The sequence below is a fragment of the Mercenaria mercenaria genome, chromosome 11 (assembly GCF_021730395.1).
Source record: "Mercenaria mercenaria strain notata chromosome 11, MADL_Memer_1, whole genome shotgun sequence".
NCBI classification, from domain to species: Eukaryota; Metazoa; Mollusca; class Bivalvia; order Venerida; family Veneridae; genus Mercenaria; species Mercenaria mercenaria.
The window spans coordinates 69746631-69773908 of NC_069371.1; the positions used below are offsets into that span (position 1 = coordinate 69746631).

The window sequence follows — 27278 nt, forward strand, 5'->3', positions numbered from 1 at the left end:
ATCTGTAGATATAATCAGAAATGATTTTGTTCTTAATGGCAGCTTCTTTAATTATGTCTGCCACCTTGCAGTGGTGTGGGACACATATTGATTTACTCCTGTCTGTGTGTATTTCTGTCATAGATCTTGTCCGCGCTCTAAGTCTAACAGTTCTCATCCGATCTTCACCGAACTTGAACCAAATGTTTTGACCATAACTCCTCGTCCAAGTTCAAAAACTAGCCAAATCGCCCGAGGCACTTCGGAATAACGGCCCCTGAATTACGCAAAATTTAGCCTTTTTACTCTTCAAAGGTCACAATATATTTATAGTGAGCAAACAGTATACAGAGACTGACTTACTATTTAGATGATTAGGCAGGTGTGGGAGACATGCTTTTCTCAAAAGCAGCTCTAGTTAAGAGTTTTAGTTGACAAAATATACAAAAAACCCTTTGTTATCTAAAAGGTTTATCAAACAGTAGAAAAATATATTATCAATTATATTAACAGGTGTCAATGCTAGATTCTCTACCAGGGTTGATTAATGCCATCAGAATGATACATTGTATCTCAAGGTACTACAATACATCAGAGAGGATGACATCCCTGTTCATAAAGGTTGGCATTATATAATAATTTAAACTAAACTGATGCAACATTCAACATTATTAAAAAGTTATACACCGATTAAAACAGCCTTTTTGGTTGCAGTGCTTATTTAGACTGTAGGCACTTACATTATTAGTCTGATTTTACTTGAAATTATAGCCTAAAATCTTATTACTGGTGTATACTTTAGCAGCCATGTCTTTCTGTCCAACAATCTTTGCACCTCTGATAATTTGTGAAAAAATGAATTGATAAAATTCAATTTTTGGTAGACAGATACATGATTATAGAATATAGACCAAGTCCAATTTTTGTTACAGTTATTAATTTTTGGCAGAGTTACAACCCCTTTCGACTTGAAGTTTGGTTGCCCATTTCATAACACTTAGAAGGATGAATGGATTGAACTTATTTTCAGTAGATAGATACCTGATTATATTTAGGTGCATGCTGAGTTTAATTTTGTTACAATCCATTAATTTTTGGCGGAGTTACGGCACTTTTTTGACTTGAATGTACAATTAATTCATATTAAGTACACAGGGATATGCTCATAAAATACAGGCCAAGTTCATTTGTAGTTACAAGCAGAATTATGGCTCTTTCCTGTCTTAAAATTTCACAAAAAGTTGATATCTCTTCAATAACATTTGAAAGGATGAATAGATTTAATTCATTTTTGGTAAACTGGTGTATGATTATAAAGTATATGCTCATTAATTTTTTTGAGTTATGGCCCCTTTTTGACTTTAAATTTGATTTGGAAAAAATCTATGTGGTACAAGAAGGCAATGTTAATGAAGTATTATTTAGTCTGCTAAAAGAATGACAGTTTCAGTCATGCAGCATAAAAAATGACTTGGATTTTGTGCAGCTATCTTTTTGTACATTAGTAGTATTTCAGAAATTTGATTTCTGTTCTGGTATCTGACTGTTATAATATGATACAAGTGCAAAAATATGAATATTACATTCAAGAATACATGAAAGAGGATTAACTCAACTGAATGCAGAGTTCCAAGTTTCATATGACTTGTTGCGTTTTAGGTTACAAACCAAATGGTAACAGCATGCAAGTTGTACATTATCAGTGGTAGTTCAGAGCGTATCTGGGATATGGAAAGGAAGCCTCTGATGGAGAAATTACAGAACAGTTGTAAACTGTACAAAGCCTATCATGATGTCTTTCACAGGATGAAAGAAAAAGTTGAACAAACTCCAGGACAAAAGCCATTTGAATTCTCTGAGATGTACATCTTTGGAAAGTTCGAGACATTTTGCAAGAGGCTTGAGAAGGTTGTCATTTATTATTTATTATTTGCATATAATTTTTCAACTTGCCATATTTATGTCAGACAGGATAATTGTATTAAATTACGTAAGGTTTAGTTGTAATGATCATTTTTGGCTTGCTGAGTGGTTATATGATAATCTGATTTATTTGCTTGTCGATAAAAAGAAAGAAATGTTACCTAAAATCTATTGGAAATAATTGATTTTTGAGAAGAATAACCTTGAGCCTGTTCTCTGTTGCAAATTGGAAACAGTGAAAAAAGGAACATTCTTCATGCATGTTTGAGTTAATTTCTCGCTTAAAATGTCTGATATATATATTTGACATACAGTACTACAGATGTATGAAATTAGGGCAAAAAGCAATATATATGCAAGATAAAACTACCTTTCACTAGTGAACACCCGAGATCTTGTATTGGCATAGTAACTCTTGACAGTGTGATTAACTTGGATTGGTGAAAGTTCAACTGAAAACAAACAGATGTTCTCTATATAATATGAGCGCAAAAGTTGTTCACAAGATAAAGATAGGACTTGATCTTGTATGTAAAATGAACAAATTTTAACAGGTCTTCCAAAAAAAAACAAAAAAAGAAAAATCTAGTTGATAACTTTAGTTTTGGCTCCTTGTAGTCAAGATCACTATAACTAGCAAAAATGTATTTTATGTTGCAGATCATAACTCTTTTAAAGTATATTGAGACATTCAGCTCTCTCCCAGAGTCCAGGATAGAGGGGTTAGAACCCTTCAGCTCAAGGTTTCAGCAGATATTCACCAGCATAAAGAAGAAACCTTATGATGTACTGGACCAGAGAAAGACTGATTTTGATCAAGATTATGATGATTTCAGGAGACAGCTTTCAGATGTCGAGGTTTAAAAAAGAAATGCAAAACATATAATGTTTATTCCATATCCAGGGTTACTCAAGTGTCTAGAAAAGATTCAAAAGAAACAGTTGGACTTCATCAATAAATTAGAGGATAATATGCGGCTCAACCAATTTTGAAAGAATGGAGTGATTTTTGTCGAGCCCGCTTGCGGTGAACTTGATATAGTCGCCATTTTGGCATATATCGGTTTATATGCATGCGTACATCCGTGCGTCCGTCCGATTTTGTCCAGACCATAACTTTGACATGCATGGACCAATCTTGTTTATATTTGGCATGAATGTTTAGCTCGATGAGAAGGGCAAGGTCACAGTTTGTGGTCAAAGTTTAAATTGAAGTTTGTCCGGAGCATTTCTTCTTCATGCATGGTGGGATTTTGATGTAACTTGGCATGAAAGTTCACCATTATCAGACGGAGTGACATGCATAAGAACAAGGTCCAAGGTCAAGGTCACACTTGACAGCTGGCAGGCTCGACATTCTGCCCTTGGCCATACTTATTAATATGTATTCTGCTATACAGCATTTCTTTCACAATTTTAACTTCTGGGGTGATAATCATAAAACCTTTTAAGTCTGAATTTCTGACAAAGTGTTATGATGCATCTGCATATTTGTTATACTTTAATAACATCATTTGTTATTACAGTTATAAAAAGTCATATACTGCTGAAACTCTGGAACTCGTTGTAGGTAGAGCAGGCAGACTTATGCAAAATTTAAGCATGTCAGTATGCAGATTTATTTTAAGGAAAGAAATAAGAAATAATAATGTCATATTTCAGACTTGTTTGAAAAATACATAATCATACTGGCCCTGTTGGTTAATTCATTTTATCAGTGATTATCACAGTTTTAACTCTGGATATGTCATTTACTTTTATTAGCTCACCTGTCACAAAGTGACAAGGTGAGCTTTTGTGATCGCGCAGTGTCCGTCGTCCGTAAACTTTTGCTTGTGACCACTCTAGAGGTCACATTTTTCATGGGATCTTTATGAAAGTTGGTCAGAATGTTCATCTTGATGATATCTAGGTCAAGTTCGAAACTGGGTCACGTGCCATCAAAAACTAGGTCAGTAGGTCTAAAAATAGAAAAACCTTGTGACCTCTCTAGAGGCCATATTTTTCATGGGATCTGTATGAAAATTGGTCTGAATGTTCATCTTGATGATATCTAGGTCAAGTTTGAAACTGGGTCATGTGCGGTCAAAAACTAGGTCAGTAGGTCTAAAAATAGAAAAACCTTGTGACCTCTCTAGAGGCCATATATTTCATGAGATCTTCATGAAAATTGGTCAGAACATTCATCTTGATGATATCTAGGTCAAGTTCGAAACTGGGTTACGTGCCTTCAAAAACTAGGTCAGTAGGTCAAATAATAGAAAAACTTTGTGACCTCTCTAAAGGCCATATTTTTCATGGGATCTGTATGAAAATTGGTCTGAATGTTTATCTTGATGATATCTAGGTCAAGTTTGAAACTGGGTCACGTGCGGTCAAAAACTAGGTCAGTAGGTCTAAAAATAGAAAACCTTGTGACCTCTCTAGAGGCCATATATTTCATGAGATCTTCATGAAAATGGGCTATATCGGTCAGTTAATTCCCCTGATTAAACAGGTGCGTGTATAGATGGCGCTACATGCGAATAGGTCCTAGAAATTTTTGTTTACATTATTTACATCATTATTCAGTCGCTGTCACTTCAAACTATATTAGTAGATTTGGAAAGTATCCGATAATGTCATCAAAATTCAGCTGTTTATCCCTTGAGCAATTGAGGAAAGAGCTTTATTCTATGCCTTGAAAACTATGAGACCAGCTGTAAGGACTGTTCTAAACATTTTCTGTGTGTCAGTTTTTTTATGGACTGTATGATTCTTATGTTGTTGTTTTTTTTTTAATTGTGATTTTCAATATTGAAATGCCCTCCTTGGAAAATCCTTTCATCATTGTGCAAGTATTCAGACTATATTCTTAAAATAAGAATCAATATAGAGAGTATATATTCCTAAAGTTACAACTTAATCGGGAAGATCTGTATACACAGCTTAATGCAATGAGGTCTTGAATAATATAGAAATTATAATAATAATTACTGTAAAATGTCAGAATGTATGCCCTTGTGATAAGATGTCCCTTCAATTTTCCATCAGCCTAATTAATTATTATAGCTGTTTCTCATATATTTCATGAAAATATCATCCAAGAGGCATAAATGATCCCTATTGACAAGTTGACATAATTCTATGGTGCTCCCTCTTTAATTTTCAGTCAATTAAAATTCAAAGCAACTTGCCCACATAAATGAAAATACAGATCTTTACATTTAATAAAAACGCCCTTACAATTTTAAAAACACAGACCACAGATTTGTAAAGCTTTGAAAATAAAAATAATTAAGAAACCTATTAGACATTATTTCAAATTGTTAAAAGTATTAAGAAAACTTATTATACACATTACATTAACATCAGACTGACCGGTATTTAACACCTAAGTGGGAGCAGAAGTGTTAAGTCTGCTTCAATGACATATTCTTGAACCCCCTAGTGTTAACAGGACACATGACATGCACATTTTTATGATAACAATCAGTATGCAGCCAGTGGATAGGAAATATTATGCAAGCTTAATGTATCCAGTTGTAACCATGTATCTATTTGAAACGAAGCTTCCACTGAGGGTTAAAATTTAGCAATATTTTCAACTAGCTACATTAGCTAGACCCTTTTTGCTTATAAACTAAACGGAAATGTGACTCGCTTAAATTAATGCTACAACAAAAATTTTAGTTATATGTTACTAGCCAACATTTTGAAATGACGAAAATTTTACAAAGCCGTAAATTTGATGCCAAAAGCATTAGAAACAGCTATCCTAATAGATGATATTGATAAATTTCATGATTGGAATTATTTTTTTTAAATACTTTAATTACTTTTTTAAGGAAAGAGTTTAACACTATGATAAAAGCCGAGAGTACACCGCATGATAGGACCTATTCGCTCGTAGCGACACCTGTAAAATCATTTGGGAAGATAACTCAGCGAATGCTGCTATTGGTCAGAATGTTCATCTTGATGATATCTAGGCCAAGTTCGAAAGTGGGTCACATGCTGTCAAAAACTAGGTCAGTAGGTCAAATAATAGAAAAACCTTGTGACTTCTCTAGAGGCCATATTTTTCATGGGATCTGTATGAAAGTTGGTCTGAATGTTCATCTTGATGACATCTATGTCAAGTTTGAAACTGGGTCACGTGCCATCAAAAACTAGGTCAGTAGGTCTAAAAATAGAAAAACCTTGTGACCTCTCTAGAGGCCATATATTTCACAAGATCTTCATGAAAATTGGTCAGAATGTTCACCTTGATGATATCTAGGTCAAGTACGAAACTGGGTCATGTGCCGCCAAAAACTAGGTCAGTAGGTCTAAAAATAGAAAAACCTTGTGACCTCTCTAGAGCCCATATATTTCAAAAGATCTTCATGAAAATTGGTCAGAACATTCACCTTGATGATATATAGGTCAAGTACGAAACTGGGTCACGTGCCTTCAAAAACTAGGTCAGTAGGTCAAATAATAGAAAAACTTTGTGACCTCTCTAAAGGCCATATTTTTCATGGGATCTGTATGAAAATTGGTCTGAATATTCATCTTATGATATCTAGGTCAAGTTCGAAACTGGGTCACGTGCAGTCAAAAACTAGGTCAGTAGGTCTAAAAATAGAAAAACCTTGTGACCTCTCTAGAGGCCATATATTTCATGAGATCTTCATGAAAATTGGTCAGAATGTTCACCTTGATGATATCTAGGTCAAGTTCAAAAATGGGTCACATGCTGTCAAAAACTTGGTCAGTTGGTCAAATAATAGAAAAACCTTGTGACCTCTCTAGAGGCCATATTTTTCAATGGATCTGTATGAAAGTTGGTCTGAATGTTCATCTTGATGATATCTAGGTCAAGTTCGAAAGTGGGTCACATGCCATCAAAAACTAGGTCAGTAGGTCAAATAATAGAAAAACCTTGTTACCTCTATAAAGGCCATATTTTTTATGGGATCTGTATGAAAATTGGTCTGAATGTTCATCTTGATGATATCTAGGTAAACTTCGAAACAGGGTCATGAGCGGTCAAAAACTAGGTCAGTAGGTCTAAAAATAGAAAAACCTTGTGACCTCTCTAGAGGCCATACTTGTGAATGGATCTCCATAAAAATTGGTCAGAATGTTCACCTTGATGATATCTAGGTAAAATTTGAAACTGGGTCACGTGCCATAAAAATCTAGGTCAGTAGGTCAAATAATAAAAAAACCTTGTGACCTCTCTAGAGGCCACACTTTTCATGGGATCTGTATGAAAGTTGGTCTGAATGTTCATCTTGATGATATCTAGGTGAAGTTTGAAACTGGGTCAACTGCGGTCAAAAACTAGGTCAGTAGGTCTAAAATTATTAAAATCTTTTGACCTCTCTAGAGGCCATATTTTTCAATGGATCTTCATGAAAATTGATCTGAATGTTCACCTTGATATCTAGGTCAGTTTCGAAACTAGGTCATGTGCGGTCTAAAACTAGGCCAGTAGGTATAAAAATAGAAAAACCTTGTGACCTCTCTAGAGGCCATATTTTTCATGAGATCTTCATGAAAATTAGTGAGAATGTTCACCTTGATGATATCTAGGTAAAAATCAAAACAGGGTCACATTCCTTCGAAAACTAGGTCAATAGGTCAAATAATAGAAAAACATTGTGACCTCTCCAGCGACCATATTTTTCAATGGATCTTCATGAAAATTGGTCAGAATTTTTATCTTGATAATATCTAGGTCAAGTTCAAAACTGGGTCACATGAGCTCAAAAACAAGGTCACTATGTCAAATAATAGAAAAAACGACTTCATACTCAAAACTGGGTCATGTGGGAAGAGGTGAGCGATTCAGGACCATCATGGTCCTCTTGTTTCAGATTGGAATTGAGAAGTTTATGAACAACAGTTTTAAGAAAATTCCATCAACTCTACAGGCTCTACAACTTCTAGAAAAGTATGTATATATTTACATTAATTTGCTCGGAGAGTTGACTAGAATTTCGTTTAAAATTGCTTTTGCTGATTTTCTTAATCGGTTTTTAACAGTTAAAAGTTTTATTATAAGGTTATTAATACTACAAAAAAGCATAAGAAATTTACATGGGATGGTATCATCCCCTCTTGGGGATCCATGTTTGGAAGGGAAAGTAGGGTTATATTATTATTTACTTGTTTAGTAAAGAAGTTTTAAGTTTGACTTTAACAAATATTTAAGTGTGAAATAAATCACTCAGAAGCGCTGAAAGTGCTCAAATGTAATAAAACTAGTTGTTTTGTAGGCCTACAGGCTTTTTTAATGCAGTAATTGTAAGTAGTGAAGCCCTTAGTTCTGACACGATGGTTTAATTTACGTGGGAAAGAAGATGTATGACTTCTTCAGTACGCCACTTATGTCCCTTCATTGCCCAATAACCAGTAGAGGACTTGGTAATAATGTGAAACTGGCTTGAAATTTTGTGGTTTGGGCCAAAAGGTCTTGTTATGATGATATGAAATCATGTTATACATTTACATCTTTGGAAGGTAAAAGAAGTTGGAATTTTACTTTGTTGTTGGTATTTAATTTTGTGGATTGGCACAACCACAAATATTATTGATCTCTTAAAACTTTCTTGACTTGTTTTTGTCGGAATTGCTTTGCAGGTTTGAGAAGTTGGATATTCCAAGACTGAACATAGAACAGAAATACTCAACAATATTCCTGCAATATGGAGAGGAGGTTGAAGAAATTCGAAAGGTTATAGAATAAAGTAGTGATAACTCATATAATCTTGAAACTGTAGCTATTATACCCCCACCAAAGGGTTTTGTCCCATTTGTTACGGTCAGGTCCTGTCCCATCCTGTCTTCTCCCATACCATTTATGGAACTACTACAGATAATTTTGAAATGGAGTGCAGTATATTTGTAGGATCAAAAGACCTGTTGACTTACAGGGCATGAACATGGACAACCGTTTCCAATCAGTATCTTGAGAACCACTTGACCCAGAATGTTGACACTTTATATAATTGAACATGCAAAGTAGATGGCACCTATTGATTTTCAGGTCATTCGATCAATTTGACCCAGAATGTTGAAACTTCATAGGATGAGTAGACATGCAGAGCAGATGACCCCAGCCCTATTGATTTTTGGGGCACTTTATCAAAGATCATGGTCAGAGGGCCCAGAACATGGAAAATCTTTTCTTATCAATTACTTAAAAATCTTTTGACCAAGAACCTTCAAACTTCATAGGGTGATAGAGCCTACAAAGTAGATGACCCATATTGTTTTTATTTCTCTTGATCAAATGTCAAGGTCACAGGGGCCAGAACATGAAAAACAGTTTACAATCTATAGCTTGAGAACCACTTGACCCAGAATGTTGAATCTTCATGGGATGATTGGACATGCTGAGTAGATTCCAACTGCATTTTAGTCACTAAGTCAACCATCAGTGTCTCTTTGACTTTTGCTCCTGTCTCCTATTGACTTACTACTGTGCTTTGGGGGAGATGTGTGCTATTCTACAAAGGCATCTTTTAGTTCAGTCCAGCATTGAAATTTATGCCCATCTTGCTGATATATAATAGAAGTACACTTAATCAGCTGAACGAAATTCTGTGTCATATACTTCGGAACATGATCATTAGAGGAATTGAAAGGCACCTTAACTGCTCTAAATAATGATAGTTATCTCCCTTTTTATACAGTTTTCCTATGAATATATTCAACTTCACTGAATTTAATGTGACTTTAAAGAGTGAAAGATAAGTGAACATAACAAGTCCCTTAACACTTACTGATTTGTTAATACAAAATTGTTTCACATTCTTATTTTACTAAATTTTTTAACATTTTGTAATGTGTTCTTTTTATACAATATTTACACCAATACCTACATGGGAAGTCCGTTACCTACAGACTTTGACCTGCACACATAATTTTTAAGGGCTGTGATGAGACATTTTTAACCTGTTAACCTTCTTTTCTAGCTGTACCAAAAGTTGAAAGATGATCCATCTATACCAAGAAATATGCCACCAGTAGCTGGTAGAATAACTTGGGTGAGGCAGCTGGCACAAAGAATCTTCGACCCAATGGAAATCTTCATGGTATTTTTTTTTTCAACCACCGTCTACAGCCTGCAAGATTTTCTTAATTAGTCTCCTCACTCCCCACAAGTTTGGAGATTTTTAAAAAATTTTTTTGCATAGTCAAGCTTTAAGACACTTTTTATCCTGATCAAATGTACATTTGACCAAAATTATTAACCTTGTTAACTCTGACAGGTGTTAACTTGAAGAGCACTGTGTAATTATTAAATGCAATGTTTGCTGTCTCTTTATTTGCTGGTTGCAGGTTGTATGTGTACAGATTTGTTTTGGTGAAGATCACTAATTCAAATACTTCTTTGCATCATATTCAGTAAGGCCACTTCAGATCTGATTTACATATCTTTGGGCAAAAACCTTTTTCTTATATCTACTGATTTTTGATGAAAAGGTAAAGAAAATAAGATGTTGAATATTTCCCAGCAGGGCTCCAGATAATTTTTTTGGCCTATGAGTATTTACTCATCATAATTCTTGCGAATGAGTAAAATGGTAAAATCTGAAATTGAGTATTTTTACTCCTGAATATTTTTAAATGAGAAAAAAAAAAACAGAAATTAGTTTTATAACATATTTATTGGGTGTAACACCCATGAATTTGCTTGCAGTTCAGTTTCAATTCAGCATTCAAGTTTTTGCTTCTTTTTCTCCATTGGTTTGCTTTAGCTTCACACTCACTGCCAAATCCAATAGATTATTCAATATACCTTTAACAATGTTTTGGGAATCATTTTTTTGTTGGTTTAAAGAATACATAGCACGTTTGTTCACTTCATTACATTCTTTGAAAGAGACATGTTGTTGTTTACTCCACACCGGAAGTTGATATTTTAAATCAACACCCCTTTAAAATACACTACCTTACCATCAATATTAATTCCCAACAATTTGATTTATGCACGAATTGAGTGTATAATACAGTTTAACCTAGGTTTATAGAGTACCATTCAATGCCTGTGTACGTTCAATGTGGCAGAATGAATGCCGATCGTGCTCTGTTACGTAAAGCATCCAGACGATTCAGATTTTGTTTACGCTAGTAAAAAGTCATTGCATGCGCTTCTGTAATTTCATGTACGTTTTTATACGCTAAAACTTTAGCAGACATGCGTATATGCATTATTTCAAGGCGTAATTTACGCTAATACGCATCTTGTCTGGAGCCCTGTCCCAGTAAAATGTCAGTGAGCTGTAGTTTGCTACCCTTAAAAAGATGCATATTAACTTTTGAATGTGCATTAATCCTGCAATGAAGGTTTGACAAGGGTCTGGTTTACTTATTTTCTCTACTTTCCTGTGATGCCTTTACTACTGTACAATCAATTTCAGGCCCATCCTTCGTGTTTGAAAGGGGAGGAGTCAAAGAAAATAATAAGAAACTACAATAGACTGGCCAAAGTGTTGTTGGAATATGAGGTCATGTACCATGTAGCTTGGAAGAAATCTGTAGAGGTCTGCACAAATAGTATGTATAACTATATGTTATAATATTTTATTACAGAGGAAAAAGCGCAGTGTATATATAGTTCAAACTTTATAAAGTTGCTTATCTCAAAGGGCTAAGCCAAAGACATTTTCATGTCTCGTCCGAAAAAGATGCACAAGTTATCATTTTAAGTCGAATTTTGGTTAACACCAAATTCCTTGGAATTTGAAATACCGAGTTTCAGCAGGATTAAATAATGCAGTGTATCCTTTAATAAAAGTGTTACTTCATAGATGTATCGGTAGTTTTGACAGTTCTGTGAATAAAAGTTAAACAGATTTTTTATTAGTCCCCAACCATTGAATCACCGATGGGGATATAAGAATGTTTATCCATCCATCCATCCATCTTGGCTTATTCAAGCTTATTTCATAAAACTTGATATGTGAATAGAGGGCACACGTTCATGACTAGTACTTGTAGGTCACAGGTCAAGGTCACTATTGAAGGTCACATAAAAATTGTTTCTGCTTCATAACTTTTATGTGCATTGATGGGCCATCTTAGTGTTTCGCACTAATGTTCACCATGATGAGCCAATCACCAACACATGATGTATGCTTGTTAGTTTAAGGTCAATGTCATTGATTAAGGTCAAGTAAAAATTTGTTTCCACTCCATAACTTTTATATGCATTTAAGGATTTTATTACTGCTACAAGCAAATATTCCTTGTGACTAGACTGTATGTAGCATACAGGACCCATGCTTGGTTGTCAAAGGTCAAGGTCACTATGGAAATAAAAGTAAAAACAGTTTTTGTTCCTTTGCTTCTAAATGCCTTAAAGTTTGTTTTTTTATATACACTCACACACATGTTCCCAATAATCAGACGATGTGTTGCTTATGTTGCTTGCATGACCAATGCCCTAGTATCAATCAGAGGACTAAGTTACCATTGAAGGTCAAATATAAAGCTTTCTGCTCCATAAGTTTTCGTTTCAATGAGTGATATTTTATTCCTACACAGAAATGTTCCCCATGATTAGACTATTTGTCAGGCATATGACATATGGTTGTTGGCCAAAGGTCAAGGTCACTATTGAAGGTCAAGTAAAATTGTTTCCGCTCCATAACTTTTATGTGCATTGATGGATTATTTTAGTACTGCACAGAAATATTCTCCATGATTAGAGAATGTGTGGCGTAAATCATCTATGTTTGTAGGTCAAGGTCACTATTGAAATTTAAGTAAAAATAGTTTTTGTTTCTTAGCTCTTATAATTGCCTTGAAGCATTTTCAGTCCTAACACTGTTGCCAACAACTTGCCAACAACCACAAGGGACGAACACTAACATTTTTATACTGGTAGGGGACTTCTGTATTGCCACTGCAATACTCGGACACTTGCAGACTACTAGTCTGTTGTGTTCTCAATTCTTACAGTTCTCATGAAATTCAAATGAAACCTTGTGTACATCAGCAAAAAGTAGATATGTACATATTTTCATGGCTTACACGGCTAGTTATCACTTTTATATGCCTGTTTTGAAAAATGTCTGTCCGTCCGTCATAATTCATGTCTGGAGCATAACTTTATAACCATTAATGGTATTGACTTTTAAACTTGTCCTATAGCTACATGGTGATGAGACAATATGCAGAGCGCTTTAAGAATGTAGGAACGAATTTTTTCTAACGTTAATAATTATTTCATACTCTGTGAGCTTGAAGAACATTAGTTTCCAAGACAAACGAGAAGAAATAAAACACAGGTCACCGAACTCATTTTAATTTTATAGGGCATTGTCTTCACCCACTGTTGAAGCATTTCTGAAATTTTGTAAAATTGAAAAAATGGTGGTACTATAAAAAAGATATAATATTGCACTTAATGTTATAGGAATTTCAGGTCTTACAGGTTAATATGAATACAAGGTGATGTCAGTATTATATAAGCATAAGTGTCACTAACAAATCATTTTTATACGCCCACCTCTGAAAGAGCGGGGCGTATTATGTGAACAGCCGTTGTGGGTGGGCGGATGTTGGAGGACGGGCGGGCGGGCAGTCGGCATCCAAAAGCATCTCCGCTTTCTAAGACACAGTTTTCATCAGATCTTCACCAAACTTGCTGACAATGTCTGTGGGCATAATATTTCGTTCAAGTTTGATAACCAGCAAAATCGCCTTAGGCACTCTTTGGTTATGGCCCTTGAATTACTTGAAATCTGCAAATTTAGCCTTGTCTGCCCTCTCAAACAGTTTTCATCCGATCTTCACCAAACATGGTGACAATGTTTGTGGGCATAATATCTTGGCCAAGTTTAATAACCAGCCAAATTGCCCCAGGTACTCTTGGATTATGGCCCTTGAATTACTCGAAAAACTGTGAATTTAGCCTTGTCCACTCAAGTTGAACAGTTTTCATCCGATCTTCACCAAACTTGCTGACAATGTTTGTGGGTATAAGATCTCAGCCAAGTTTGATAACCAGCCAATTCACCTCAGGCACTCTAGGGTTATGGCCCTTAAATCTGCAAGTTTTCATCCGATCTTCACCAAACATGGTGACAATGTTTGTTGGCATAATATCTCGACCAAGTTCGATAACCAGCCAAATCGCCCCAGGCAGTCTTGGATTATGGCCCTTGAATTACTCGAAAAACTGGGAATTTAGCCTTGTCCACTCAAGTTGAGCAGTTTTCATCTGATTTTCCACAAACTTGCAATAATGTTTGTAGGTATAAAATATAAGCTAAGTTCGATAACTAGCCAAATCGCCCCAGGCACTCTTGGATTATGGCCCTTGAATTACTCAAAATCTGCAAATTTAACCGTTTCCGCGTTCTAAGTTGAACAGTTTTCATCTGATCTTCACCAAACTTGCTGACAATATTTGTGGGCATAATATCTCGGCCAAGTTAGATGACCAGCCAAATCGCCCCAGGCACTTTTGGATTATGGCTCTTGAATTTGACATAATTACCCCTCCCACTTTATTTTCAATAGGAAAAATGTATTTAGATCTACAAACAAATTCTGACGTTAAGATTTTCAAAATATTTTCAGCTTTAATGACATACAAAAATGCTTCAAAATAGAAAGAAAAAAGTTGGGGTCACTATGCATCTAAGAGATTTATTAAGAACAAAGCTGTTAAAAACTGGTGAATTTTGATATTTTTGTTCTTTTTGTTTTAATTTATATTTTCTAGATAAAACAAGGTGCTATCTTGGAAACTTTCATTTCAGTTATAGCTTATTTATATGTCAATTTTAGGCAAATGTCAGCCAAAAATAAGCGTGAAATTTTTTTTTTGCAAAAGGTAGAATTTATTTGGTTAAATGGTACATTATTAGCCATATTTTAATTATTGTACCCCCCGAACAACAAAGTTGTAAGGAGGGGTGGGGTTATACTGGTTTCAGATTGTCTGTCTGTCTGTCCGTCTCGAACAATGAAGTTTGTCCGTCTCGAACAACAAAGTTGTAAGGGGGTGTATACTGGTTTCAAGTTGTATGTCTGTAGACACAATCTTGTGTGCACAATCTCTCCTCATCCCCTTGACACAATTTAATGAAACTTCATACAAGTGATCAGTAACAACAGTAGTTGTGCATGGTGCATGTTAGGTTCTTTCAGAAAAATAATTTGCAGGATTACAGGACTTGAGTTATTTGTTACTTTACTATATACATAGAGTCTGCATATGCAGTTTTGTGCGCGCTAAATCTCCTGAACCCATGCGTACAATTTAATGAAACTTAACACAAGTGATCAGTAGTAACTCTAGTTGTGCATGGTGCATGCAAGGTTCTTTCAGAAAAAAAATCTGCACAGTTATGGGACTTTGTTTTTTGTTAATATACTATATACATACAGTCTGCATATGCAATCTTGTGCGGGCCTAATCTCCTGAACCCTTGCACACAATTTAATGAAACTGACACACAAGTGATCAGTACCAGCCCTATTTGTGCATGGTGCATTAGAGTCTATACATACAGTCCACATAATCATGCAATCTTGTGTGCGTCAAATTGCAATGTACAGTGTCAGTACATGCGGGGGGTACATTCATCACCTTCAGTGATAGCTCTAGTTTAGGGTTAATTTTTGGCAAAAATTTTGTTAGAAATCAATATTTGAAAAAACATTTTTTGTTAAAGTGGCGGATATCCTGAAAAAAATGCTTGTATATCCTTAACTGGCTCTGTAGGTCAAAGGTACAGGTCACAGATTGTGTTAAAAGGTCTAAACTGTCAATCATATTTTGTGTCTAGAGCATAAATAACTAACCATGTAAGGTATTGACTTCAAACTTGGCATATAGGTAGGTAGTAATGAGACAATGTGCAGAGAACACTTCCCTCACACCAAACAAGCCAGCATGTTTTGTACAATGCAGACATCGATCTTGTTGGCAATAAAGATGAAATGAAATACTGTTTTCATGCTTCCAGACTTGCAGGTTCCAGTTCTCATTAAACATCCAACAAAAGAGCAGCTGATGGCAAACTTTGACCCATACATATTTGAAGTTATCAAGGAGTCGGAGTACATGATCAAGAGAGATCTTGATATTCCAGATGATGCTAAAGTTCTAGTTCATTCAACTGAAAAACTGAGGGATCACTATGAAAAGATGCAGGTTTGCTAATTGTGGCATTTTGTTTTTATATGTGGTCTGCACTATTCCCTTATTGAAAATTTGAGGGTTGTTAAAAATTTGATTAAAAATTGAAAGTTTCCCATATCTGTTATGTTAAAAGTGTTTTCATGTGATTTAAATATGCAACTGCTCCATCTAAACAATCATGTTACTGTGATATAAATTACTAATGAAAAATGAAGACATCTATGTTCATAGTTTCAGCTTATTTTATTTTTCATTTTCAGATGTTGCTAGGAGAGAATACACAAATCAGATCAAGCATACCACCAATATTTATTACACCACTTAGTCCCGTCTTGAGGAAGGTACTTCTGACTTGTATACTGTCCTTCATTGTACCTTTCAGACTTCAAAATGTGCAAATGAATTTCAACAGCTTCAATCAGTTTGTGTAACTCAAAATTTGCAATCGAAGGAGGGCTTTAACTGAAAAAATTGTCAGGCCTGTTAAGTTTGAGCAAACTAAGTTAAACTGAAAAAAAAAAAGAAAGAAATTTATGCCTTTTTTTTAAATGAAGGCATTCCAAATGCAAAAAAAAAAGTATGTTTTCTTCCCAAACCAGAACTTAAAAATTTCTAAATGATTGCTTCTATATTTAGTTTTCCAGCTTTAGAAACTTGTGCTACTTATACCATGTTCACACCAGCAGATAGGTTTTATTTTTGTCAGGCACTAATTGGCTATAATTGGTATGTGACATTTAAAACTCATAAAAATATAATCTAGTTTGTGTCCACACTATGCAAAGAAATGTGGTTTAATATATACATGCAATGTTGGAAGTTAACAAATATTTTGCAATAAGCAAAACATGTTACAAAGAAGGAGGCTAACAGAAACAAGAAGGAGTCATCAATGTTTAAACTTTTGTGTTCATCTAAGAATTTCTGTTCATTCCATCTATAGTCCATTTTGTACATCAGCATGACTATATATAGTAATTTAATGTTTTTGTTTCATCAACACTCCAATTACTTTTGCCAGTCATAGTATCAATTGTTTGTTTCAAAAGAGAAACACATGGTATTCTTCCACCAAAAGGTAAGATCTGTGGATTTGGGATTGTAAAACCAGTTATAACTCACATTTGCGTTCACACTTGTAAAATAATGTAGTATTACTTTTTGATATAGTATTAAAACCACCTCCCGAGGTAGTTTTATATGCTACATTACAGAAACCACTGGACCTTTACATAATTCACGGTTTACACCACATATAGTGTGGACGCAAACGAGTTTAAAAAATAAACCCAAGTTAATATAGGATTAAAAACGTAGTCTGAACACGGTATTAGTAAACATTTATGTGTATTTATATCCATGACTTTGTAGAAGGTTATTTTGAGCCGCTGAAGTCACATCCTGTTGACAGACACTTTTCCCAAAGTAAATGCTGGCTGTAAAATAATGACTGTATAAGTGTTAAACATGCATTTTTAGCTCACCAGAGCCAAAGGCTCAGGGTGAGCTTTTCTGATCAGTCACTGTCCGGCATCAGGCGTCTGTAAACTTTTACTTTAAACAACATCGCCTCATAAACCGCTAGGTCAATTTCATCCAAACTTCACAGGAATGTTCATTGGGTGAAGCTCTACAAAAATTATTCAAAGAATTGAATTCCATTTAGAACTCTGGTTGCCATGGCAACAGAAAGGAAAAACTTTAAAAATCTTCTTCTCAAAACCAAGAAGCCCTAGAGCTTAGATATTTGGTGTGAAGCATTGCCAAGTGGACCTCTACCAAATTTGTTCAAATCATGACCCCGGGGTCAAAATTGACCCCACCCCAGGAGTTACTTGATTTTACATAGGAAAATCTTGAAAAATCTTCTTCTCAAAAAACAAGAAGCCCTAGAGCTTAAGATATTTGACATGTAGCATTGCCTAATGAACCTCTACTAAAGTTGTTCAAATCATGACCCCGGGGTCAAAATTGACCCGGCCCCAGGGGTCACTTGATTTTACATAGGAAAATCTTCAAAAAATTTCTAAAAATAAACCAGAAGGTCTAGAGCTTAGATATTTCATGTGTAACATTGCCTAGTGGACTTCTACAAACTTTGTTCAAATCATGACCCCCGGGTAAAATTGGCCCCTCCCCAGGGGTTACTTGATTGTACATCGGAAAATCTTCCAAAAAAATTCTAAAAATCATCAGTTTGACATTTCAAACATGTAGCTCATATTACTCTGGTGAGCGATCCAGTGTCATCATGACCCTCTTGTTTTCCAAGATTAATGTGATCCAAGAATAATGACCTAGTAATTTCCCTTGCAGAAATATTTTCCTGTTCTCATGAAATCCCAGGATTATCCTGGGATATCCTGAGATTCCTTTAGCAAGGCTGCATAAAAGTCTTGAAGACAGGACTTTAACACTGAAAGACAGGACTTTTGATAGAAATTGTCCTGTTCTCAGGAAAAAGACAGGACTTTTGATAGAAACTGTCCTGTTCACAGGAAAAAAGACCGGACTTTTGATGGAAATTGTCCTGTTCACAGGAAAAAGACAGGACTTTTTCTAAAAGATACAGATTGAAAGATGGTAATTAATTTGAAGCATGATCTTGTACTGGTCTAGTAAGTTAATTACATCCTGGTGTTGAAGACCCATGTTTTGGGAGAAACTGCATCATTAAGCACTTGTGCTGTGGTGTTGTAGGAGTAACAGGAATATATTCTATATTTGTGGTATGTTAGCAAATTATTTCTGTTTTAAACATTTAGAAATAATACTTAATATATAACTTCATTCAATGATTTTACAAAACAATACCAGTAAGTTATTTAGAAAAGTATTTTTCTTTAAAATCAATCAGAGCATTAAAGAGTGGTAAGAGTGAAATATGTTAGTACTGTTTAGATTATCTGTACATGTTTGATCAAAGGAAGTTTCACTCTTAAAAGTAAACAGATCATAGAATGATTAGAGCTTTTTGTTCAATATGAAGCTCATAATTTGATGTTTCTAGACTAAATATTACACCTAGTGTTTTTGCCTTGTATGCACATAATTTTATTTTAACTGATAAATTGATATTTCTGCTATGACAGGTTGTATGTTTCAATGTACATGATGTATACTTTTTAACTAGAAAATATTTTTAATATTTGGAAATGATAATCCTTAATTATTATTCTTGCTGTAAATACAATTGAAATTTAACATTCATTCAATTTGTTAACTGTATTTCCCGCCAAAGAGAATTTAAAATCATGTTTACAAGGTATTCAATTACATGTTCTGGAAACTTTCCTGAAGACAGGACAGTTGTCCTGAGATTTCCTGACAACAGGAATTCTTGGGATTTCCTGAAGACAGGACAATTCTCCTGAAATTTCCTGACATCAGGAATTCCTGGGATTTCCTAGGGACAGGACAATTGTCCTGGGATATCCTGACTTCAAGAATTCTCAAGACATTCCTGGGATTTCCTGAGAACAGGACAATATATACTTTTATTACCTGACATCAGGAAATCCCAGGACATTCCTGGGATTTTAGGATAGTAGGACAGCATAGATTTCTTGTTGTTCTGGTGTCCTGTTTTTTTCCTGTTCACAGGAAAATCCTGGGATTGTCCCATTCCCATTTAACGGTGTGAAAAGTCCCAGGACTATCCCAGGAATTCCTTAGATATTTTCAGGACATTATCACAGGATAGTCCTGGGACTTCTTGGGATAATCCCAGGATTTCCTGTTCCTTTTTCGCAGCGGATATCCAAACATTGTGGCAAAACATGACAATGGTAAAAAGTCATTCAGCAGCTCAAAGAAAATTAAAAAGAAAATTATCAGGATGTGGACAACTGACATATTTAAATAATTCAAGCTTTCATATTTGTGAAAATAAAACTAAAAACTTGTCAGATTTACAATGTATGTTCTTGCTATAGTTGCCAGTAGTTACTGATAACATTTTGATTTCCTTTATGAATGTTAAGCTTCAATTTTTAGCTCACCTTAGCACAAAGTGCTTGGGTGAGCTATTGTGATTGCTCACCATCTGGTGTTCATCCGGCCGGCCATTTGTCCACACTTTCCTTTAAACAACATCTACCCTGAAACCTGTGAGTAGGTAGAATTTGATGAAACTTGGCCTGGATGTTCCTTGGGTAGTCCCCTTCAAATGTTTTTCAAAGAATTGAATTCCACACAGATCTCTGGTTGCCATGGCAACTGAAAGGTAAAACTTAAAAAATCTTCTTGTCCAAAACCGCAAGGCGTAGAGCATGTGACATGTGACATCATCTAATGCTCCTGTATGAAGATTATACAAATTATGCGCCTGAGGTGAAAAGAGGCCCTGCCCTAGTTTTACATAGACTTATATAGCAAAAAACTAAAAAAATCTTCTTGTCTGAAAGTTCAAGGCCTAGGCCTTTGATATTTGTTATGTAGCATTGCCTTGTAGTCCTCTACAAAAAATTTCAAATTATGTCCCTGAGGTGAAAAGAGGCCCCACCCATGGGGTCCCAAGTACATAGACTTATATAGGAAAGAAAAAACTTCAAAAATCTTTTTGCCTGAAACTGCAAGGCCTAGGTTTTTGATATTTGATCTGTTGCATTGCCTAGTGGTCCTGTACCAAAATTGTTCAAGTTATGTCCGTAGGGTGAAAAGAGGCCCTGCCCTGGGGGTCACAAGTTTCACAGAGACTATTATAGGAATGATATTTAAAAATCTTCTTGTCTCAAATTTCAAGGCCTAGGCCTTTGATATTTGGTCTGTTGCATTGCCTAGAGGTTCTCTAACAAAATTGTTAAAATTATACCCTTGGAGTGAAAAGAGGCCCTTGCCCTGGGGGACACTTGTATATTATGAGTTAAATAGGAAAAAATGCTTAGAAAATTATCTGAAAATATTTCCTAGATTGTTTGATTATAATTACCTAATGACCCCAAGTAATTAGGGGTCACTTGACTGTGACCTTTACCTAGTGACCTACTTCCTTGTTTTTTAAGATACAGTTTTGCACATCGATCTTAACACTGACTTTCAGTGACCATGAATGTGACCTACTTTCTTAATACTTTAGCATCAGTTTGACATTTGAAACATGTAGCTCATGTAACTCAGGTGAGCGATCTAGGGTCATCATGACCCTCTTGTTAAACAAAATTTTCAGTAACTGCAAATCACAACACAATTTTCCCTGTTACATCAGTATAGGTTACATTCTCAAAAAAGATGAGCAAAAATGATCTTGTAAATGATAAAAAAGAAATGGGTGTATTCAAAGTATTTGAAATTTGGTTCTTTAGAAATCTGACTGAAAGGTGCTTTAGATATTCTTCCTTGTATCACTTTTAGAAAGCTTACCCATAAATTGGTAATCATATATTTTAGAGAAAGATATACAGGAGTAGTGTGCCAAGTAGATACTGGGTTGATCTGCTCATTTGTTTGCACTGTTTTTAGTATAGGGAATTTTAAATACTTTTACAAAAAAAGCAAATGGACATTGTGTATTGGTATCATTAAATATATTGATATGTAAAGGTCATCATTTCATTAGAGCTTTATTTTAAGTATCCATTGGGAAGTTTAAATCTTTCATTTTTAGGTTGACAGTGCATTGAGGCCAGGATTGTTTGCTCATACATGGACTTCACTGAGTCTACCATCATTCTTCAGGAATGTCAAAGATGCTCTCAAAGACCTCCAAATTGTTGTGAAACAGGTAGCACTACTTCAGTTTGTAAAATACTGAAAGTTGGTTGAAATTAACAATGATGCAATTTCTGTAGTAGGTATTATAATAAGTGAAAATTGCTGTCTCTGTTTTCATGGAAATGGTTTTCTATTTTTACCATGTCGATAGGAAAAAAAAAAGGATGTTCATATACAGTCAAACTCGCTTTATACGAACTCATCCGGACCTAAGAAATATGTTCGTATCAGAAGAAATTCGTATTAATGAATGTATGACCAGATAATTTGTCCGAGCAATTTGAGCAGTATCACCGGTATCATCGGTGAATAGATTCCAATATTATGATACATGAAAATAGTTAATAGTTTTTCAGATAACATTGAAATTACTCAAGAAAAGTCATACTTAAACATGTAAAACTGTATTAATTTAAATTTTAATGTGCGGTCGAGGTCAAGAGCGCCAAATTATATCCACCACCAACATTGAAGCCTGTACTATATAACAAGCATTCTAAGAGGTACAAAAGTTTGTATATTTTGTAAGACACAGCCTACCTGTATCGACACTAAGCGTTCTAAGAGGTATAAAAGTTTATATATTTTGTAAGACACAGCCTACCTGTATCGACACTAGAACGTCAATAATGTGTTTAAAATTATTTACACCTCTTTAAATCTTGACCTGTTAATTGATTAAATTATTTTATAGTGACATGATACACAAAAGACCGAGTGTTTGTTTGTGAATAAGTGTGAACTACTTCATTGTCTAATTACCATGCGACACATGCTTGACCATATTATTATTTTCAACACATTTTATAACGGCCCCGACTTCTAAAATTAATTCGTATCAAAAGATGGAAAGTATAATATTTAAGCTTATTGGGACTTCCAAAATGTGTTCGTTTCTTCCGATTATTCGTATGAAGCGAGTTCTCTATTACCGAAATAATTTTACAAAGAAAATAGAAGGACTTGGTCGGGGAATTCGGACTTTATTCGTTTAATCCGAAAATTCGTATCAAGCGAGTTCGTATTAAGTGGACTCACTTTTAATTCTTTCAGGAATGAGCCATGATTTATTTTAGATTCGATGGTCATAAAAAACAACAAAACTTAGTGCTGTTATGTCTTAAATAGTATTCTAAGTGATATGTGAATTGCAAAAAGGAAAACGTCTGTGTGATTACAATCAGCAACAAAAGCCTAATAACGCATTTTACAGGTATGTATCAACCTGCAACATAGTCAGGTTTAACAATATGGCAATTAACATGTGACCCAAAGATCAAGTAAGGAATTGTATATTTTTAAACTAGGCTTGTCGTTAAAATGTGAGGAATATGATTCCTCAAATAGCCAAAAGGGTTTTAATTTTTCACCCACTGTGACCGCCTGTATTTTCCCTTTAAAGGAAATACTTTTTGGAAGCATATCATTTATAAATCTACAGGCTATAAATATTTTTTTTCGGGATTTTACAGTATTATGATTAGTTCTACTAGCTAGTTCTATAAATACTTTATATTAGGAAATGTTTAAGATTAATCTGTTATGGGTTTTTATTTATTACTCAGTGAATGACATCAAGTTTACGAGGATAACATGTTTGAAAGAGATTAGTGAGACTTCTTTGATTTACCTGAAGGCCTGTTTGTCACGATTCCTGCAATTGGATAGAGATTTTTTTGCTGACTATTCGAGACTACATGAATTAAATTAGTTACCTACCCAGTTACTCAAGGCATCAAGGAGCATGTGTTTTAAATAAACACAGGTTGACTATGAATTACCTGTCCTTTGCTGATTAGCTTAAAAATTTGTCAATATAAGTTTGTGTTCATGTTTAAATCTGTAAAAGGATGTCATGTGTAATAAATACTTTCTATCTGTTTTCTCAATATTCTTATTCCTATTTACCAGTAGGTGATTTTGTTTTGCTTGACAATACTTCCTCCTATTCTTTTATTCAGACTTTGTGGAACGGCACAGCTTGATAAACTAATCAACAGCTAATTGCTTGAAAACTTGTCACAATCTTAGCAGGGTCGGTCAACTGACCCACTCAAGAACAGTCAGTTGAGGTCTCCTGTAGATAAAAAATAACTATTTTTTTTGACATATCCGTAGAAGTGGCAGAAAATATGTTTGATCTAGAGATTCAGTCGTAAATGTGGCAATTTCTAAATTAAAGTATCGACCGTAAATTGGCAGATAACTTGGTCACTGTCCAGAAAAGAGGCCTGGGGTTCGGAACAAGTACCTATTTTTGCTCCATGTCAAAAGGAAATGTGAGCTTTTGTGATCATAGCAGTGTCGTCGTTCGTCCGTGTGTTAAAGTTTTAAATTTTGCTTGTGACCACTTCAAGATACATTTCATGGATCTTTAGAAAGTTAGTCAAATGTTATCTTGATGATATCTAGTCAAGTTCGAAACTGGTCAACTGCAATCAAAAACTAGGTCAGTAGTCAAAATAAAACCTGTACCTTTAGAGCCATTTTTTGAATGATCTTATGAAATTATTAAATGTCACCTTGATCATATCTAGTCAGTTTGAACTTGGTCACGTCCGTCAATATAGGTCAGTAGTGTCACATAATAAAAACTTATTCTAAGAGCCTATTTTGGCTGTATGAAAGTTGGTCAGAATGTTCATCCTGATATAACTAGGTCACTTCGAACGTCAACTGCAGTCAAACACTAGTCGATGGTTACAAATAGAAAAACTTGTGACCCTCTTAGAGACCTACTTGGGAGGACTTCATGAAAATGGTCAGATGTTCATCTTGGTGATTAGGTCAAGTTTGAAACTGGTCAAATTGCCTCATAAACTAGGTCATAAGTCAATCTTAAAAAACCTTGTGACTCTCTAGAGCATATTTTTCATGGATCTGTATGAAATAATGTCTCAGAAATTTCATCCTGATGATATCTAGGTCAAGTTCGAAACTGGTTCAACTGCGGTCAAAAACTAGGTCAGTAGGTCTAAAAATAGAAAAACCTTGTGACCTCTCTAGAGGCCATACTTTTCAATGGATCTTCATGAAAATAAGTCAGAATGTTCACCTTGATGATATCTAGGTCAATTTTGAAACTTGGTCACTGTTTTAATAACTAGGTCAGTAGGTCAAATAACAAAAAAGCCTTGTGACCTCTCTAGAGGCCATATTTTTCATGGGATCTATATGAAAATTGGTCTGAATGTTCATCTTGATGATATCTAGGTCAGTTTTGAAACTGGGTCAACCGCAGTCAAAAACTAGGTCAGTAGGTCTAAAAATAGAAAAACATTGTGACCTCTCTAGAGGCCATACTTTTGAATGGATCTTCATGAAAATTGGTCTGAATGTTCACCTTGATGATATCTAGGTCAATTTCGAAACTGGGTCGCGTGCTGTCAATAAGGTCAGTAGGTCAAATAATAAAAAATCTTGTGACCTCTCTAGAGGCCATATTTTTCAGTGGATCTTCATGAAAATTGGTTAGAATTTTTATCTTGATGATATCTAGGTCAGATTCAACACTGGGTCACATGAGCTCAAAAACTAGGTCACAGTGTCAAATAATAGAAAAAAACGACATCACACTTGGTTTAAAACTGGTCATGTGGGGACAGGTGAGCGATTCAGGACCATCATGGTCCTCTTGTTTTTCTCTAGGTGTGGGGTATTTTTGGTATTTAAATTTCCTTGGTTAGGGGTGTAATTGGTATTTTAATTCTGTTGGTGGGGGGTATTTTGCACACTAAAACATATAAAAATGTTTCTTGAGATTTTCTATGCGAGTATATTTTATTAGTGGGGGGGGGAAGGGGGTAGGTTGTCATCATTTAACAAAGCTTATAAAAATAAATCGATCGACGACAAACATATGCAGCGCATAGATAACGACAAATTTGATTGACCCGCGTAGGCGCTGTACTTCAATGAAAACAACTGTCACGTTTTTCATAAATTTTACATGCGCCGAAAAGTTCCTCATACTGTGCATTTCTCGATTTCTTGCATGCAATTTTATCTTCAAACACGAAGAATATGTAGACGTCACGTATATTGCGAGTTATGTCATGCGAGTATTGGCGAGTTAAAGTCTGGATAGGGACAAGTGGACCTCTCTGTATACTCGGCCGATCGGGCAGGTGGATTTTACTTCGTAACTTTACCAAATTCAGAAATTACATCCCTAAAAATAACCTGGATTGACTGGAATTTACACTTGAATCGTAAAACGTCATGCCAGTAATTTTCCATTCCACGAACACGTGCGACCTATCGTAATAATAATATCTAATTTACCGTTACTTTTGTTTATCGAAACGTACACAAAAAACGCGCGTATTGCATTCATTTTTTAATATAATCGCTTCAAGTTTTCAGCACCGCTTGAGAAGTAATACAGTTTGAATTCTATAACGATTTTAATAATATATCGACAGAAATGTAGGCAAAATTATATAAAAACGATCAAATTTTCATACAATTATTTATAAAATTTCAAACAGCGTGATCTTGATTATTTATTTATTTCTAAAAGTAAATAAATAATACATTCTATGGTCATAAAATTCAGACTTTTGACAAGAAAGTACAAAAAACAGAATTAAAAAATCTTAAATAATGAAAAAGCGGCAGCTATTTCAATACATTGAGTAAAACAATTTTTGGCAAACAGATTTCTTTAAGTGCGGCGGAATAGGTTACGTCCCTTACAGAAGCAAGCCTCTGTGGCGTACATGCTGCGTATTTGCTGTGTATATGCCGCGAACACAGTAGTACGCCAGAGGAGTACATTTTACATACACCGCATGCCACGTACATGCCGCGTACTATCTCGACGAGTACACAGCATGTACGCAGGAGGTTACTAGTACACTTCAAGTACGCAGCACAGACTCTGAAAATTTAAGGAGTACACTGCATGTACGCAGGAGGGACTTGTACAAGAAAATAGTACACTGCATGTACACCGCAGATACTTCGAAATTTATAACACTTATATTTAGTTGCATTAAAGTTGTTTCCCCTTGATGCAGTTACGCCATTTTCTTCAGATGTTTACCAAATTACATGCTACAAAAACTGATTTATTTCATTGAAAAGTGGATGAAGAAAGCATACTAATTTATTTGATAACATCAATCTACATTATTTTGGTAAGGTTAAATACTTATTGATGCATGTCACTTATCTTTTTTCTGTTTTTTTCTGTCCAAATGATCAGCATTTGCATAAGAAAGTTGGTGGGGTAAGGAATTTACATCATCACAGCAGTTTCGCCACAAGAGTACACAGCATGTATGCAGCAGGAGTACACAGCATGTAGGCCGCAGGACTCGGGCCAGGAGTACACAGAATGTACGCCGCAGGAGTACACAGCATGTACGCCGCAAGGGAGTACACCGCAGGCTCATTTGCATGTGAAAAGTGTATGTGCCGCGTACATTCTGCGTACTATTTCCCGCATACTAAATTCCTCCAGCGTACATCCTGTGTACTATGTAGTCCACAGCATGTACGCAGCAAGTAGTACGTGGCAGAG

At 35.1% G+C, this 27278-nt stretch overlaps 1 protein-coding gene across 1 annotated transcript in view; it reads left to right on the forward strand.

The window, feature by feature from the left end:
* Positions 1–27278, forward strand: part of LOC123532722 (dynein axonemal heavy chain 8-like) — a 330542-nt gene that overhangs the window by 42042 nt on the left and 261222 nt on the right. The window contains exons 10-21 of the mRNA XM_053518182.1: positions 493–600; positions 1639–1887; positions 2563–2760; positions 7749–7825; positions 8515–8608; positions 9852–9971; positions 11301–11436; positions 15864–16051; positions 16300–16380; positions 21645–21761; positions 22910–22964; positions 23317–23391. Of these exons, the coding sequence (XP_053374157.1) occupies positions 493–600; positions 1639–1887; positions 2563–2760; positions 7749–7825; positions 8515–8608; positions 9852–9971; positions 11301–11436; positions 15864–16051; positions 16300–16380; positions 21645–21761; positions 22910–22964; positions 23317–23391 (1498 nt within the window). The remainder of the gene's footprint in view (positions 1–492; positions 601–1638; positions 1888–2562; positions 2761–7748; positions 7826–8514; positions 8609–9851; positions 9972–11300; positions 11437–15863; positions 16052–16299; positions 16381–21644; positions 21762–22909; positions 22965–23316; positions 23392–27278) is intronic.